At 38.0% G+C, this 18,443-nt stretch overlaps 1 protein-coding gene across 3 annotated transcripts in view; it reads left to right on the top strand.

Moving 5' to 3' along the window:
- The first annotated feature begins 5,981 nt into the window (after positions 1-5,981).
- LOC127968149 (RNA-binding motif, single-stranded-interacting protein 2) overlaps positions 5,982-18,443 on the top strand; it is a 53,797-nt gene continuing 41,335 nt past the window's right edge. Inside the window, exon 1 of one of the 3 annotated variants that reach the window (XM_052569095.1) lies at positions 5,982-6,234. In XM_052569095.1, coding sequence (XP_052425055.1) covers positions 6,163-6,234 — 72 coding nt within the window. In that variant the 5' untranslated portion in view covers positions 5,982-6,162. Of the gene's footprint in view, positions 6,235-8,685; positions 9,127-18,443 lie in introns of those variants that run through there. The other 2 variants (XM_052569094.1, XM_052569096.1) reach the window with 2 other exon arrangements.

Here is an 18,443-nt window from a genome sequence, read left to right as displayed (position 1 = left end):
TGTAGCACATCATTACAAAGACTGTCATTGCCAGTAACCCCCAGGGGGTGCAGAAGATTTGAGATTGGCCACAGCCAATGAATGTTAATGATGTCCAACAATTTACTACAGACAATTTGCCAAAGAGTTTGCCACAGTGGCCAAACAACTTTATACGGAAGTCAGAGTTAAATACCAATGGAGCAGAATTACTGCACCACAAGAAAGGTATTAATGGTTGTAGTAGAATTCACAGCATGCTTCTGTCAATACCAGCTTTTATCATGCATATAGACCATAGTAGCCTACAGTGACTAATGAAGATGAAAGTACCATATGGATAGTTGGCCCAATGGTAAGAGTTGTATGTCACCTAAGGCACAATCACGAAAATGTAGATGTGTCCAGAAGGCTATGTCACTCAACTAGCCCCACAACCTTAAAGAACCCCTTGAGGAAACCTGAATTCCATCATCAGGCAATTCTATGTGACTTTGATAACAGACCTGTAGATGATGTATATGGGATACTGTCCCCAAAGTTCAGTCAAGTCATGGTTGCAATTGCTGCTTTGTTCTTAGACTAGACTGTTTGAAGTATTGTGTTCTGCACAGGCAGATGACTTTAGACCCAATGTGTTCAGTCAAATAGTCAAATAGTCAAATAGCTCTGCCTTAATTCATGTCACCAAACGTTGGTGGATAAAGTGAAGTGAAGTGACATTCAGCCAAGTATGGTGACCCATACTCAGAATTCATGCTCTGCATTTAACCCATCCAAAGTGCACACACACAGAGCAGTGAACACACACACACACTGTGAACACACACCCGGAGCAGATGGGGGTTCGATGCCTTGCTCAAGGGCACCTAAGTCATGGTATTGAAGGTTAATAAACCTTAAATACCACAATTAAAAAACAGTTAAACAGTTAATAAAACAGTTAATAAACTGCAGAAGGCTGCATATTTTACCACAACTGTTTATGGTCAAGCAGAACATCCACCACACCTCTCTTAAACAGTGCATTTAAAATTCAATTAGCAATTGAAAAGAAACATTTTATGAACATCCTAAATAAACATTCTGAGATGGCCAGATTTTCCAGTGTGATAGATACACTGGCATCATGGTCACTATGAGAAGACATTGTTTGCACAACAGCTGGGTATTAACAACTGGAAGAGACATTGCTCACCGCTCACCGGGACCTTTGGGAACCTGGAGGTAGGACAGACGAGGCGAGAGAAAAGGAGATGGAAGGATGAGGAGCGACAGAGATGAGAGAGGGGAGAGAGGAGAAAAAAATTTCTGGTTCCCAGACGCACTGCGGCTCGGCCCTCCACCAGCTGGGTGATCTCCTCCGCGGTGCCTGAATTAAACCTTCATAATCATCGGGAAGAAGGAGGCGGGAACCGGCAGACAACCCAATAAAGATTTTTATTTTTATTTTATTTTTTGGATTAGTAATATGCATTGCTAAGAACTTCATTTTAAAACTTTAAAGGTGTTTTTCTCAATATGTAGATTATTTTTTATTTTTTACTTTTTTATATATATTTAACCTAATGAATTTAACCTAATTTTTAGATCCAGGGTCACAAAATACCTATTTATACAGTATGCAATTTCAGACTTACCATTTTTCATTTATACTTAAAGCCAGAGGATGCTCTCATGCAGAAAGTCCAAAACAGACTCATAGAAGTAATCATTTAAATGCTCCCAGCTATTGCGGCATCTAAGCTGAATAAAAAGCTGAAATGTTTTGACCAATGAAATATGATTTATGTGTGTTTATTTATATTTATACGGTTATTCTGGTAATATTGTGTATGAATAACACAGGTGCTAATTGGCATAATGTTAATTACAGTAGCCTATAGAAGCTATAAAATATATATTTTCTGACTTAATTTGTAATAAAATGGGGGTGGGGTGTAGTATATAAACAATTGTAAAATTGACATTTGGAAAGAGAAATTACAATTTCAAGAAAAAATAAATAAACTTTTAGATTTATTTTCAACAAAAAGTAGATGATTGTAACTGTAACAGTTCACACAGAGAAGTGAGTAGGCTAAAATTTGCATTGATTGGGTATGCCAGACTTTTCATAATGTACAGTAAATCCGATGACAGTTTTGAAGACGACCTTCAAACTATTTCAGTAAAGTAAACAATGCGAGCTGCTTTAGATCCAAGATTATTAGAACACAGGAATTCTTTTTCTCTTAAATGCATTCAGAGCCAGCCTTTGACAAGGACGTTCCACTCCCAGAAAATCTGATCTTGCTTCAGTTTCTATTTGATTGTTCAAGTATAAAAGTTGAGAAGCATGAGGAGAAGATGCTGTTTTAAGATCAGATAATATGAGGTCAAGCCGTTTGATGTGTGTCTCCAGAGATAAAGTGCTTCCTGTTTAGCCCTGCCTCAGTAACCAAGGCTTTACCACATCAAATACTGTCTTCATTTGTGGACTCATTGACCTCCTGAACAGCCTGTCTCTGCTAAACTATGTGAAATGATTCACTGAATTCTTCTGAATGGACCTCAGTACCATTACTGCAGTGTTTCTTTCAGGTGACAGCAAACAGAAATATCAAAGTCTGTTGAGTTTATGTACCGAACAGAGTGAAATACAAGAATTCTTTAGTGATTAGCAGGTGCAGCCCTGTGGAAGTACAGATACAAATCTTTGGGTGTGTGCTTTGGAACTTGGAGTTTTCTTTCAAAATTCACATTTCAGAAAGGATTTTGAATGCCTATGGCATTTCCGAAAATCTGGATGGAAATGTTTTTTCCTCATCTTGCTCCTGAAAGTGATGAATTATGGGATACACTTAAGCCCCACATCCTGTGTAATGTTGATATGGATTTAGTGTGAGCTAAATCTACTGAGTGTTGGCATTTTTCAAACCTGATCCAGTTTTGCTCCACAGGTGTGTGTACTGGAACAGGTCCTGTGACTATGACCATGGCCAAAGGGAAATATCCACCAGTAGAAGCTGGTGTCATGCTAATCAACAGAAGCATTGGTCAAGGAAATAAAATGTAAGACACAGACATGGAGCAAACTTTTGCTTGCTAATGCTAGTGGCAGTTTGTGGTGAACTCTAGGTGGCACCATCTAATCATCTAACCAAGCTTTTGCAACTAGATCCTACAACTGCAATCCAATATTGAGGCAGTTCACTGGAGTAACATACAGCCTTGAAATGAGTCCATAGTCCCTTTTCAGTCAGAAAAATATTGGTTCAGGTATATCTCAGTTGCAAAATTTTACCAAAAATACCCAATGTTCAAAAATGCTTAAACTGAGATAGAAGTACGAGGTGTGAATCGTGAGTACACATGAACATTTGTGTTGCTTCACTGGTGTGTTAACATGGTATTGTGCCAAGGTCATAGATCTGCGAAAATATTATTATGTTTTGTATCTTAAGAGTATGTACAATGCTCGCTATGAACGAGACAAAATGCAATTTCCAGCAAAAAATATATCTACCACAAAACACTACTAAACAGTGCTCAATTTGGAGTTATTGTAGAAATTGCATCAATCCAGGTTTTGAATTGGATATTGTTAGGTATTGTTATTAGACAAATTACATAAACTTATACAGTCACCTGTTTCAGGAAAGAGAGACAATTCAAAATTAAAAGAGAGAAAATTGAGAAAACAAGCTTTACTTGTTTTCTGTTGCTCAAGATGACTTAATAAAATTAAATGTCTAACCAGTGTGATATGGTAGTTCTTATTTTATATATACTGTATATATTTGGATACCATATAAATTTCCCTTTTTCTTATCATATTATCATTCAGTTTTCATACAGATTGAAGGACCAAAACTAGACTTAAACTGCTTGTAGACAACCAGAATACATAGGTATTGCTTAGGCGCTCAATAGCTAATTTGTGTGGATTTTATCAGACACAATGCCCATTACTGAGGGGTTTAGACCTGTTTATACCCAAACCATATCAGTCTCCACAGAGCAGCTCTCATTCACTTCACTTATCATTTCACTTCTCTGGCTGAGGCTCATTTTAAGACAACGTTCATTTTATGTTAAATTTGATGGGAATATCTGTTTAGTGGTAAAGTGATTTATACATGTGTTTTTGCTTCTTGCAGTTTCTCCAAAAGTCCTAACTCTGGAATAAAAATGGATGTGTAGGTGAAAGGTTTTAGACTAACATCTGTCAATAGTTAATTTTATTGAGCTGTCACTGTCTTTGATAACACACACTGCACAATTATCACATATGAACGAGCAACGATTTGCCTCTGATTTTGGACATTTGTCAGTGATTTCCAAAAAACCAAATTCAAAAGCGATATCCAGAAGCGAGTGAAAATCTGAAGTAAAATCGTGCGGTGTAAACCTGTCATTATTTGTAGCGCATTTCATACACCAGCGCTTTAAAAAAAAAGTTTAATTATAATGGATTGAGAGATAGAGAATGACTTTAAATGCACTTTTATCCTCAAGTACATTTATTTCTGTAGATAAATTATACACATCAGTCATGTTTCGTACATTATTGTATGAGCACAGTGTACAGATGTACTTTTTCAGGTTTCAGTGTTTGAGTGGCGCTGGCATCACAACCCAGACAGCGTTACAGAGAGACACGATTGCTCTCACAGAGACATGATGAAGTTGAAGCAATGATGCTCCTGGCTTCCATCATCACCATCCTCACCACATCTCAGTTTTTAATATTTACCCTAATGACGGGTTTTTAGGTCCAGGGTCACAAAAGACCTATTTAGACAGTATGCAATGTGTTCTTTGCCTGCTCCAAGTCCTCCTCCAGAGCCCCATCGCTCCTCATTTTGACCATTTACAGAAGAAAGAATTTTTAAAGAAAGATCTCAAATCTTGTACTTTTTTAACCTTGATAAATCCAAATATAAAAGTGGATTTTTAAACATTAAAGTTTATAATTAAAACTGAATGAGGAAAACAACTGACAAATTGATGACAAATTCACTTGAAGTGAACTGATAAATGAATGTGGCATTTAAAAAAAAGGCACATCACCAGGTATTGACAGATTAACAGCAGACATTTGAAAACACTTTTGGAGAGATATTAGAAAATCAGTATATTATGCATTAGTGGAATGCATTCAGAAAAGGCAATTATTCCCTAAACAGAAAACAGGATTGTTAACATTGCTAAACACAAGAAACAACTGCTATCATTAGATATGTGGAAACCAATAACTATAAATGTCTTGCCTTGAAGTGTGATGATCATCTCAAGACTAGTGCTTGAGAAACTTGTAGAGAAATATCAATCAGCAATTAACCAAAAAATCAACAGTTAAATATCATATTTAGCATATGATAGATTGTTAATTAATGGTTTAATATGTCAGCCTTATTTTTATAGACTTTAAGCATTTAATACTGTAAACACACATTTATTTGTACATCTTTGAATGTTTAGTTTTGGGGAAGGGTTCTGAAATTATATTGGAATTTTCTGATATAGCATTTATAGTTATATATAACTCAATCCAGGTATGAGTCCTAGAACTGAGAGATTTAGTGGAATCAGACTTAGTATGAGAAACAAAACTTACGTGTTGTTGATTTGACGGATCCCACTCTCCAACTTATACAATTAATTTATCAGGAAATTAGGGACAACATTTTCTTTTAGAGAATTATTAGTGTGTAAAGCCAACCCTCTTCTATAATACAAAACTATACAAATGTAATACAGCTAATACAAAACACTCGCACATACAACAGGGATCAAAAGTGTAACAACAAAGTAATAAATGCATGAAACTATTTTATTATTTTTATTTAAATGCACCATCACATTTATACTGACATTCCTTCATTAAATATGTATTAAGTATTTCAGGTTTTGGTTTATGTGGATGGTCTCGCGAAAAAGATGTCACTGATTATGGGTAACATAATAACACTAGGCCTAAACACTATATTAGCTACTGGACATTTACTTGTGCCCATATTCGTCGATCTGCCTGTTATGTTTTCATATGCATGCATTGTTTCTTACTTGAGTATGCAAATATAAATAGTTTAGAGAGAGAGAGAGAGAGAGAGAGAGAGAGAGAGAGAGAGAGAGATCCCGCCTGAACTTCCTCTGACTGACGTCAGCCTCTCCGCTCCGGACACCGCGCTGAGGAAAATGCTTCTCTCCGTAGCGCCGAGGACGGGAATCAACCCCTACAACGGATACAACAGCAGAAACAGCAAAAAGGTAACGCAGACGGACTCTTCTTTGTATCTGACTGCTGCTTTCCAACACCAGTGGCTTTCCGTGCGCAAATGCGAGCTGCAGTGTCCTTGACAAATCAACTGCAGCTTTCTGCGGATCATTGTGTGGATACAGCGCGTTTAAAGACGCCTCGGGATCGGCTGGGGTTGGTTGGGAATGGCGGCTTTCTTAAGTTTCTGTTAATAACAGCTGCATCCGTTTATCAGTCAACTCTTTCACATTAATACACGCATCTGTTTCCACGGGTTTACTGCCTGAGTTTCAGCTGTCCGCGGAAGAGGGTAACTTTGGTAGGCTCGTATGGAAAATTTAGCCTACTTTCTCACAGAGAAGAAAGGTTTGAAAAATGAAGAGATTGATATATTTGATCAAGTATTCAATAGCGATTCGAATCGTTAAGTGGTCAACATATTCAGTGTCGCAGCAAAGGGGGGATGCAGATGCTTTGATGTTTCTGTCGCTTTGCAGTGGGAGCGATTGCGCGAAAGTTTTCAGCGGTGGGAAAACACAACGCCCCACCCCTCGAAAACGCACCGTGACGCTCTGACTGTCGCGTTGTGGAGTAATAACATGGCACAAAGTTTCAGTTCAGCGAACTTATCCGGTTGTGTGGGCAATGTTTACGCCTTTTGTGACCGTCCATGTTTGTTAAAGGACCAAAGCAGTGACTTCGACGAACAACGCGACGCGACAGAATAGAACGCAGTCAGCGACAGTAAACAAGCGCGCGACGCAACAGAACGTACGAGAACGTTTACATTGATCATAAACGAAGCGCGAGCGGTGTTGCCAGCTGTAGTTGTTTATAATGTGAGCGTTCCTGTCGCGCTGCGTAGTAGCAGTAGATGGGGTTAAACAGTTACATAATTCAGGATGTGAATGTTTCATTGTTTCCCAGAACTTCGTTTTTTTTTTAGGAGTAGGCGGGGGCGTGGCTTATCAAATGCGACTAAATGTCACACACATTCAAAATATGATCAGTGCTCTGCATAATATTTAATATAGCTGCAACTTGCCAGTTCAGTTAGTTAATTTGTTTATTATGATTTCGACCTTAATAAAGAGCAACTGTTACTATATATATATATATATATATATATACAATTTTTGACTTTATGCTGTCTGTTTGTGCGTATATTATTTAGGTGGAGAGACATTATGGTTTATCATATACGTAACCTATTATTGACTTTAATTTTGAAGTTTCCATTATATTCAATGAAGTGATAAGGTATAACAAGGTATATACCTTGGCAAGAAAGATGCTTTTATCCAAATGTAGCATTCAGGCTATACATGTGATCAGCCCAAGTGTTGTCTGTGAATGAACCCTTGACGTCGGTGTTGCTAATGCTGTTCTTCAACCAGTAGAGCTCAAGAAGCGGCAGGAGATTGAGGAAGGCAAGCAGCCCGTGTTGGTTAGACTTCTGAAGACTGTTGATGTTATTGTGCAAGAGTCAAGAGTCTGAATATTTGACTTCACAGAACGGCACAGATAAACTATAGAAACTGACTCTTAATTTGAGACTGTCACTCGTTTAATTGCATTGCACCGATAAATTGCCAAATTACCTCATGTCAGTAAATCGATTATATATACACAAATAAAAATGTAAGTATTTTGAACCACCTTTTTTTTTGAGTACTTTGCCTTCATATAGTCACTGAAATGTGAAAGTGACATGAAATTCTGCTTGCTTTGTCGACAAACTGCATTAAAGGGATAGTTCACTCAAAAAAAAAATAGAAATTCTGTCATCATTTACTAACCCTCAAGTTGTTCCTAACTTCTATCAATGTCTTTCTTCTGCTGAACACACACACACACACACACACACACACACACACACACAGATATTTTGAAGAATGCTGGTAACCATCAGAAAAACTGTGGAAGTCTGTGGAAAACAGAAACTGTTTGGTTACTCACATTCTTTACAGTATCTTCTATTGTTTTTCAGCAGAAAAAAAATAATAATTTAGGAACAATTTAAAGGTGAGTAAATAGTTGTTGATATATTTTTAAACTGTCTTAAACACTGGACTTTGTTTGCACGCATTTCAGAGTGTTTTGGTGGTGTGATGTGTGCTTGTTCATTGACAAGGTGAGAATATGCAAATGATCAGCGACTTTGGGAGCAACTACCAATAGGAGAAGCGTACACAATCATGTCACTGAAGGACCAAGAACCAAAAATTTGTTTGGCTGCACATAATAATAATAATAATAACAGTAACACACATTTGCTATGAAGCTTATTTCTCCCATGGTTATATTTCAAAATAAACAAATGGGCTAGGACTGCTTCTGCTTCATAATAATCTAACAAATATTTCCCAGACGAGATATTTTTCACCTCGTGCTTGATTGAAATTGCTCACAACATTTCTGTATTCAGATACATTTAAAACCTGTAAGCAGTGATATAACAAATGTATCTTAAACATTGTTTTATAATGTAGTCTTTCCCACATTGGCTACGTTCCTCAGAAAAGAGAGCATTTCACAACACTATGGGCGAAGTGAACTGTTATGTTAGTGGTGAGAATGCTACTCCCATGACTAGCTGAAAAACATTTGGCCGTAGCCTGGAGTTCATGCGCAGGTTAAGTGCACATGTGGAGAATTCCAGACATATCTCCTCCCATCTCTCTGCTCGGTCTCTCTGAGCTGATCTCTCGTTTCTGTACCTGAGCCATAAGAGTCAACAAAGACCAGAACACCAAACAAACACAAGCCCGGGGACCAGAAAGGGCTCTTTGTGAGCGGGGGGCGATAATAGAACCAGATGGCACAGGGTTTGGAATGACCACACTGCTTTTAAAATGACGCTGATGACTACATTTCCCAGAAATCCTAATTCTGCTGTTCTGGTGAGATGCATTGAAGGAATTGTAAAAAAATGCTGCAGCTGTAAATTGAATCACTGCTTTCTAAACAATAATCTGTAATGGTTTAGTCATATGTGCATGTTTATGCCATAATAAAATAAGTCTATTAAGTCTATATAAGGAAATTTTAAAACTACAACAAATGAGGGGGGAAAAAATACATATCTTCATTCTCGAGTTTGATACCATATGCTAGTTTTATATTATAGACATTAAAGATATTAATGGTCTCTTTTTCTTTTAAATAGCAGGCACTTTCCAGGTCTGTGCTGGAAATCTTGCTGAAATTTGAGTATGTACCGCACAGTTGCATAGTGAAGCCCGGTTTACACCAAGAACACTGACTAAAGAAATGATTTTAGCGTGCACACTAGGGCTGCACCATGCTTGCTAAAATGTGAATCACGATTCTTCTCCAGGGAATTGAGATCATGATTCTCATTTTTTCAACCAAATTTTATTGCACTCAAGTCCAAAAAAGAAAAAAAGAAAAAACACGACATTCAGCCTAATAAAGTGCTAGAGTGACAAAGAAAATAGTCTCTTTTCTTTATTTTAGGCCCCTTAAAGTGAACAACTTAAAAGCTGTGTTTTTGAACATAAGAGAACGTTGACTAAATAGAACCTGTGCTTTTTGCTCCAATTGGCACAGAACCTTAAAGGTTCTTGGCCAAGAACATGATACAATGTTCCCCCCGTGCTAAAAACCCTTTCTGATGGGGACCACTGTGTAGCCGTGACACAGAGGTATTTCCAGTTTTAGATAGTCTCTTGTGTTCCTTCCACCAGACTAAGGGGTCATCTTCACTGTCAGTGTTTCTTGTGAGCAGATATGAGCCTAGCTCCACGTCAACATCATTCTCTTGAGCAGAAGCATCAGATGGTGCACGGGGGGCAGCGGAGGCTGGGGGCTGGGGGCAGTTCTAGGGGAACTTTGCTGGAAAAGAGAAAAGCATCTCAGCAGTTAAAAACATAGGTGGTTTAGCTAAATCCAATTTCAATTATTTGCAGCTTTAAACAGTGAAGCCTAATGTAAGTTTCTTACTCTGTGAGACAGTGTATTGTGAATCATGTAAAGATGTACTTACCGTAGCAATGCTAGTCATCTCATTCTTCAGTCTGTCCTTGACACTGACTCTGTTGTCCTCGCTGACATAGTCCAGTTTAAACCGTGGATCTAATACTGTGGCTATGTCGTGCAGCTCCTGAGTGTGTGGATCACTATACTTCTCTTTAAGGTAATGTAGGATTTTTGTATTAATTGATCGTGCAAGATCTGTATCATCTTCCTGCACTGCATCATTGTCTCAAAAGAGAGAGCATCAGTAAAGTCTGCTAGTGGGGTGAGCGTCTTGTTGATCACGTCAAGGACTTCAGTATCCCGCCAGGTTGGTGTGAGTTGTCTAGCGTTCCGGTCAGAGGAGTGAACTGCTGTTCAAGGATCCTCTGCACCATTGCTTGTTGGACACACGTTTTAAGCTGGTGTCCAGGCACTAGTTCCTTTTGGATATCAATAGCAAGCTCTCTCTTCCACTTCCAATTATGGCTGAAGTAGGCCACAAGCTTTATGGAAAGACCCACAGCACGGTCAATCTTTCAATGCATTCTCTACAAATAAAAACATGCTTTTTCATCAGATCTGCAGTAAAATAATTTAACATTTCATACATTTTCTTGCATGAAATGTTAAAATAGCTTTTTAAAATGCAATATAATGGGACAAACATAAAACAGGATAAACTTAATTGTGTGTCCTTATACTTTTATTTATTTACTTTTTTATCTAAATGTAAAATCAGTTCTTCCCAAACCTGTCCTGGAGGCCTCCCTGCTCTGCACTTTTTGCACTTTTCCTTATCTAACACACCTGATTCCACTCATCAGCTCTTCAGTAGAGACTGCAAGAACTAAACTGGGTGTGTCTGATTAGGGAGACATACAAAATGTGCAGGGGTCATTCAGGACAGGTCTGTAGACAGCGGCTTTTCATATTGAAATCACTTGTTATAAAATGCACTGTCAAGCTTAAATAGGGCTCCATAGTTCGGCTTGACCAAAGGTCTGCTGTTGCCGCAAAGTTCTGTATATTTTGCAGTTCTTCATCGACTGTCATCCGACACTGAGTATATAGACCCGACAGTGCAACGGATGAAAAATAGTTGCGAGAGGGCAAAGAGTAGCGCTTGTCTAAAGTCTTTATCATTGCCTTAAATCCCTCGTTTTCAATGCTGTTGATTGGAGCCAAGGGAACTGCTGGGAACTTGAAGGGTATGGCGATGCTCCACACAACGTCTGATTTATGAAAGTTTGTGAGGTCTGGTGGCTGGTATTTTGTTACTTTCATGACTAACTCATACTGTATTTTGTGGTGACGTTGGAGGTGATTGTAGAGATTAGTGGTGTTACCTTGAGGTGCTGCGACCATGCCAAAGCAGTGCTTACAAATTGTGACTCTTTGCGCATCGTCTTCAGGTTTAAAACTGAAAAAGTTCCATACGGTGGAATGTGCTCCTTTTTTCTGTACCAATATTGTTACATCTACACTCTCACCGTCGCCACCAGGATTTTCCACACTGGATTTCATTTTGTTCTTTACCGCTACAAATCCACCAGGTAAAATGTTTAGGTCTGCCTTCTTCTTACACGTCACGTGAGTGATAGCGGGATATGGCCAATGAGGGAGAGGAGAGAAGTGATGGAGATTTATGATTGACTGGTAAATCATTAGTGTTTTGCGATTGTGTGAGAGTGACCATTGCAGCACGATCTGAACACAGGGAAATACACGGAAGTGAATCGCCGTCATTTAGAAATGAGATCGCATTTATGTATGAATCAAGACTGTGATTTTATTTTGATTATTCATGCATCTAGTCCACACCAGCGGATGACATCGACTGTTTATTCTAAGCGCAAACACGTCTGCCGCTTTAAATTCTTCAGCTTGTGATTGTAGGATTGATTCTGATTGGGCGTCAATGATTGTATCATTGATCAGCTGAAAAAAATCGCTCTAAAAGTGATTCCAACGATATCGTTTCTCTGTGTCTTTATCGTAATAGCTGCTTTACTTTGATATTGAGAATGACTTTTAGAACTATATCTTTATTGTTATCGTTATTGTTGTAGGTGTGAACGGGCCTTGAAGGGGGGGGTGGAATGCTATTTCATGCATACTGAGTTTTTTACACTGTTAAAGAGTTGGATTCCCATGCTAAACATGGACAAAGTTTCAAAAATTAAGTTGTACATTTGAAGGAGTATTTCTGTTCCAAAAATACTCCTTCCGGTTTGTCACAAGTTTCGGAAAGTTTTTTTCGAGTATGGCTCTGTGTGACGTTAGATGGAGCGGAATTTCCTTATATGGGTCCTGAGGCACTTCTGCCAGAAGAGCGCACGCTCCCGTATAGCAGAGCACTGAGAGCACAACAGACTTCACTGATCAGAGCGAGAGCGGCGCCAAATGTCACAAAAGAAGTGTGTTTTTGGTTGCCAGGGCAAGACAACACTGCACAGATTACCAAAAGAGAAACAGCATTAAGGGACCAGTGGATGGAGTTGTGCAAGTGTTTTTGTTTGTTCCCTGCATTTCGAAGATGCTTGTTTTACAAACAAGGCCCAGTTTGACGACGGATTTGCGTATCGTTTATTTCTTAAGGATAATGCAATCCCAACGAAAAAGGGTCACGATCGTGTGTTGGAACCGCAGGCGGTGAGTAAAACTGCTTCAAATATCTCTGCCTCCTTGTTAGTGCGTCCCCTCCCATGCCGGAGACCGGGTTCGAGCCCCGCTCGGAGCGAGTCGTTGCTGCTGCTGCTCTCGTTCAGTTTCAGCCTCTGGATCTGATTCTGGATCATAAATAAATGGCTGAATCTGACTGTAAGCCATGGTTTGTTTTGGTTGTTTTTTTCCTCAAGGTAATGTCAGCTTCCAAACGCTCTCAACGCAAAAGCCTACTGGCGCTCGTGATTCTTTAGCTCCGCCCACATGCCACGCCTCCAGTCAGTCGTGTTTTTCCGGGAAAAATCGGTACAGACTATCTTTCTCTTATGAATATAATAAAACTAAAGACTTTTTGGAGTTATGAAGGATGCAGTACTACTCTATAGGTATTCAAGATTAACAGGATACTGAGTAAAAACGAGCATTTCACCCCCCCCTTTAAGTCAGCACTGCATGGGCCTATGTGCCAAAAAAAAAAGAGATGAAAAATTCACGTGTTGCTGAAGAGTTTTTTTTTTTTTTTTTTACTTTATTCATGCAATATAACACAACTGTATTCTCATAATTTGTATTTTATTTTAAAAATGTTATGACTTTAATCTCATAATCTTGGATTTATTATTTATGTATTTACTTTTAGTGTGGCACTAAAAGGCTGCCATGTTTACTGAACTACTGCATGCAAACACAGTCTTGGCAGTCTGAGTCCCAAAAATGCAAATGTATGTCAGTTGCATTCTCTGGGAATTCAGCAAATTCACAATGTCAAGCTGTTAGTAGGGATACACCCAAATGTCAGAAATATGAACCAAACCAGCTTTAGATTAGAAAACATAAACTTTGACACAGAGATAACACACTGTATCTATGGATTTGTTGGGGTAAATCATATTGATGTTATTGATGTTGTTTAACTTTTTAGCTTTGAGGAATTTATGCAGCTATAGTCATCCAGTTGACAAGATTTATTCATTTCAGGATCATAACTGTTGCTTTTGAATCAGCTTTTTATGTCAGATTAAACCCTTTCAAAGTCTCCATGAAATCAAAAGAGTTTTTTTGGCTTTTAGTATGAATATGTTAGCCTTAAGATTATCTATTAACTAGTGTGCTCTAAAACTAAACATTTGCATTTCCAAGATATATGAGGTAGGATCTGGAGCAACTTTACCACTCACAAGGTGCATGAAAACAACTGGATAAAAGAATGTGAGGACAGATTCCAGCACTGCTGACGCGTTTCAGCCTAAGGGACTTTCTCAGGGTATTAAACACACATCCCACACATTTAAAAGGCAAGCTTAACTCAAGATATAAGCATTCAACTTCTCTAACTTCAGCGTCTCATCCAACTTTCTGTCCAGTCAAGTGCTCTCTAGAATCTGAAGTCCGCCCCCTACACTCTGCATGGTAATTGGTCACTTGTTCACAGACTTAATATTTTCTGTACAGGGAAAAAGGCACATAGTGCACTATATAGGGCATAGGGAGTAGGGATGGGCATTCGATTAAATTTTCTTAGTCGATCGTCGGGAGAATTAACGATCGACTATCGATTAATCATTAATATTTTAATAATATAATTAATTATTTAATAATTTATATATAAAACATGCAATGAATACAAAAATACAGTGTGTTTTTCCTCGGTGATACCTTTATTACAAGATCAACTTGTGGCAGACAGTTAAACTACGTTCAGGCAAACCGAACATATATGCGCGTGCTGCATGCAGTGCTCTAAAGCAGCGGAACCTGCAGCTGCTAGCAGGCGTTTTTAAACAGAGACCTCATTTGTTCCAAAACAATAATAATGATAAAAGAATCATGTTAAACAATAACATAAAAAAACATTATAAAACTTAGATCGGACAGATTTTGTAAAAATGTAACTCAAAACTATCCAAGCCAGAAGAAAAGGCCAGATATTAGCCTCCCTAACAATTACGCTAACTTAAATTATGCTACTTAAAGCCTCATGAAAAATAACTAACTTTAGTAACTAGCATACAAATTCTGCACGAGTCTACGGATTTTTGTTGAGAAATACCATATAAGCATGTTGACATGATCTGGTGTCAGACGCGACCGCAACCTGTTGACCGTCAGTCCAGCCGCCGAAAACACCCACTCTGAGGGAACTGACGTTGCCGGGATGCACAGGTACATCATTTGAGTCATGGCCGTGTTGTACTTATACACGGCATCGCAATGTTTGCAGTTAACTAGTTCGCTTTTTAAATCAAAATGGTCCCACGCAACACTTCACCATGACATCTTAATGATTATTCTTTTGAAATCAAAACGTAAGATCACAGATAACCGAGTAGGGTGTCAAATATTGCACCCTGGTGGTAAAATATTTATTTGCTGCCACACTACGTAACGCAACCTGCATTAGATTACAAAAAGTGCTTTAGATTAATCGATAACAAATTAACATGATCGAAGAAATTCTGAACGATCAATTATCGATCGTCGATTAATCATGCCCATCCCTAATAGGGAGTCTGCTGTGCTAACAATGTATAACGGGCATTTTTATTCATTTGAATGGGATGATTTATGTATAAAAATATATCTGCAAATGCATTGCTAGTGGATTAAAGGGTAATGTAAGTAAATACACTTGCTCACTATTGCATCCACTGCAGTGAATGGGTGCCATCACAAAAAACAAAAGACAGTCCAAAGCAGCAAAGATGTGTGTGGATTTTGATATGAGAAAGTCTTTTCACAGGAGGAAGCGTTATTATGGATTATGGAGTCATATTTTGGACAGAAGTGAAATTGAAACTCCTTGCTTAATTAGTTTGTTACAAACAGAGCTTTTGCATTTACAAGATGTTAACTGATGGATTGGAGTCTTGTGGATTATTGTGGCCTTTAAGACATCTTTTGAAAAGTTGAAAAGCTACACAAAGCAAGCATGAAGATCAGAGAGACGGTACACTGAACGGAATCAGGTTAATGTTAGACAGCATCAGGTTTCCTCTTCTGAACGCTGTTTTACGTTACACCGCACACGGTAATGAAGACACGAGACAGACAGCGAGAGTGAGACGCAGGGGACAGAGTGAGTCTGGACTGGATGTGTGTGTGTGTGTGTGTGTGTGACAGAGGAAGTCCAGCCCCGCTCTCTCTGCTGATGATAGTTTGACACACTTTAACTGTGCGATATAAAAAACAATCCACAAATATAACAGAACATCTGAAATCCACATCTAAGATAAGTGAATGCTCTTTTAATCCATATCCCTGTGTATATTGCCTGGCCTGCTAATTGTAAAAAAAAACAAAAAACAAAAATATGATGTTTGCAGGAGCGAAATATTATGTATATTTGCAGCAGCATTTAATATGCAATTCACAGCATAATGGACATAACAAGCTTATGCTTCCCCCTTTACAATCATGTATTTGCATAAGCAGCTTAAGCAACATGCTTGTTGCAGTGCTTCCTTACTGAGTTGGGGTGATGCTTCCGTAATAAATAAAGCATTAAGCCAACATTTCCCATCACTGACCATTCAAATCGCATCAGTTGTGTTGGGGGGTTTTGACATATGGTTGTTTTGGGGTTTTTTCTTATAATAATACAAATGTTGTCAATTCAATTTATGGTAAAGCATAACAGAACTGTTTGTAGAATTTCTTAAATTTTATACCAACTTAATTAATAAGCCATTCAATTGTTAAAGAAAACTTTAAGCGTGTAAGTTTAAAAAAACAAAGGCAAATCATCGTCATGCCATAAATGTAGTCAGTTACTTAGAGCTTACAATATGCTTCAAGAGTGTTTTATTGTTGATGAGGCGGAGGAGCAGCGTATTGCTGAGAAGAAAATACATGCTTCTTATAGGAACATCCTACAAATCCTTGGAATGTAGTTTAAGGGGCCCAAAGGACACACACACACAAACACACACACACACACACACATGTAGAGAACAAGCAGACAGTAGAAGAAAAGAAGGTCAATTCTGAGAGATGTTTAAAGAGCAGGCTTGAGCCTCGTGGATATCCGGAGTCTTAATTAAGACCAGAGGAGCCAATAAAACGCTCCATGTGAAGCACAAGTTTCTATTTCAGCCCTCATTGTGTCCAGCTAGACTGTGACACAGGATTTGGAGTTCAGATCGGAAATGTGACCCTGGAGCACAAAATGAGTCTTAAGTCTCTCGGCTATATTTGTAGCAATAGCCAAAAATACATTGTATGGGTCAGAATTATAGATTTTTTTTAATGCCAAAAATCATTAGGATATTAAGTAAAGATCATGTTCCATTTATATATTAGCTTATATAACCAATTTAAGAAATTTCATTTATAAAGATGAATTCTAAGAAATTTGTAAGTTCACAAAAAACACTGTATTTTTTATGTATTTATCTTTTCTTTTTTCTTGAGAAAAATATGAAATGCTTTGGTATTATGTAAGTGTGATTCTTCCTGAAGACTGTTTTATCGTTGTTTGTGTTGACTGCTGATTATTACAGTAACCATTCTTAAAAATGTTTTGTGAATGCTATCTCCAGACAGAGGTTTCTTTTCTGTTCTTTTGTTTTTCTTTGTATTAATACATGTATTTGATACATTTTTTTCCCTTCAACATGGCCCTAATTACATCAACACTTTTAGAGTCAGTGATTATTACATTTTAATTAAATATTATTATATTAATATTAATATTATTAAGATTGTGCACTGATGAGTTGTGCACAGGAATCTAACTTAACTGGTGAGGATAGCTAAACTGCTAACCTCCACTTTTGGTTCTGAAAGCTGAGGTTACTGTCATGGTAGAAATCAGAGTTAGTGTACTTTAGGTCAGGTGAACATCAGAGCTACGTTTCAGGACAAAGTGTGAGAACACATGCTCTTTGAAAGTGGATGCAGTGATACTGTAACAGGAAAGCAGCAGGAGTGTGGGCTGCATATTGCATTTCCATGAAAAAAAAAAAAGGCATTCATTTCAAAGACATTGATTCATGTATGCACTAATCTTACAGGGAACATGTTGTCCAGGTGACTGTACCGATCTGATCTGATACCAGCACAGTTGCTTTTTTTTAAATGGGTCATATGATGTGATTTCAAGTTTGCCTTTGTCTTTAGAGTGTTACAAGATGTTTGTGAATAGATAAGATCCCTGAAGTTGCAAAGACTAAAGTCTCAAACCCAAAGAGATGTTCTTTATACAAGTTAAGACTTGATTTACAAAGCTGTTCCAGAACAATTCAACCCAAAATATTCCGATGTGTGCAGCACATTTTAAGGAGGACTGTTTCCTGATCCTGGGAGAGTAGACTACAATGGCGTCTGTTCTGACTCACAGACTGTAAGTACGTTTACATATTTAAAGGATTTGTCACTGATGATTCGATGCTTTATTATTGTCGATTTTTGGTTAGAGGAAGTTTGTTCCTCTTATTTAGTAGCATGGAAATGAATGTTTGTAATCTTTAACATTTACCATATGTGTACTTCCAAGTACACATTTCTGAGAGTGTTACATTTTATTTACGAGGCGTCTTAAATTCAGCCTTACGAAAGCTGCAGAAACCCTGTAATT

The sequence above is a fragment of the Carassius gibelio genome, chromosome B11 (assembly GCF_023724105.1).
Source record: "Carassius gibelio isolate Cgi1373 ecotype wild population from Czech Republic chromosome B11, carGib1.2-hapl.c, whole genome shotgun sequence".
NCBI classification, from domain to species: Eukaryota; Metazoa; Chordata; class Actinopteri; order Cypriniformes; family Cyprinidae; genus Carassius; species Carassius gibelio.
Note: the sequence above shows the minus strand (reverse complement) of the source record. Positions and strands in the feature narration are given on the sequence as shown.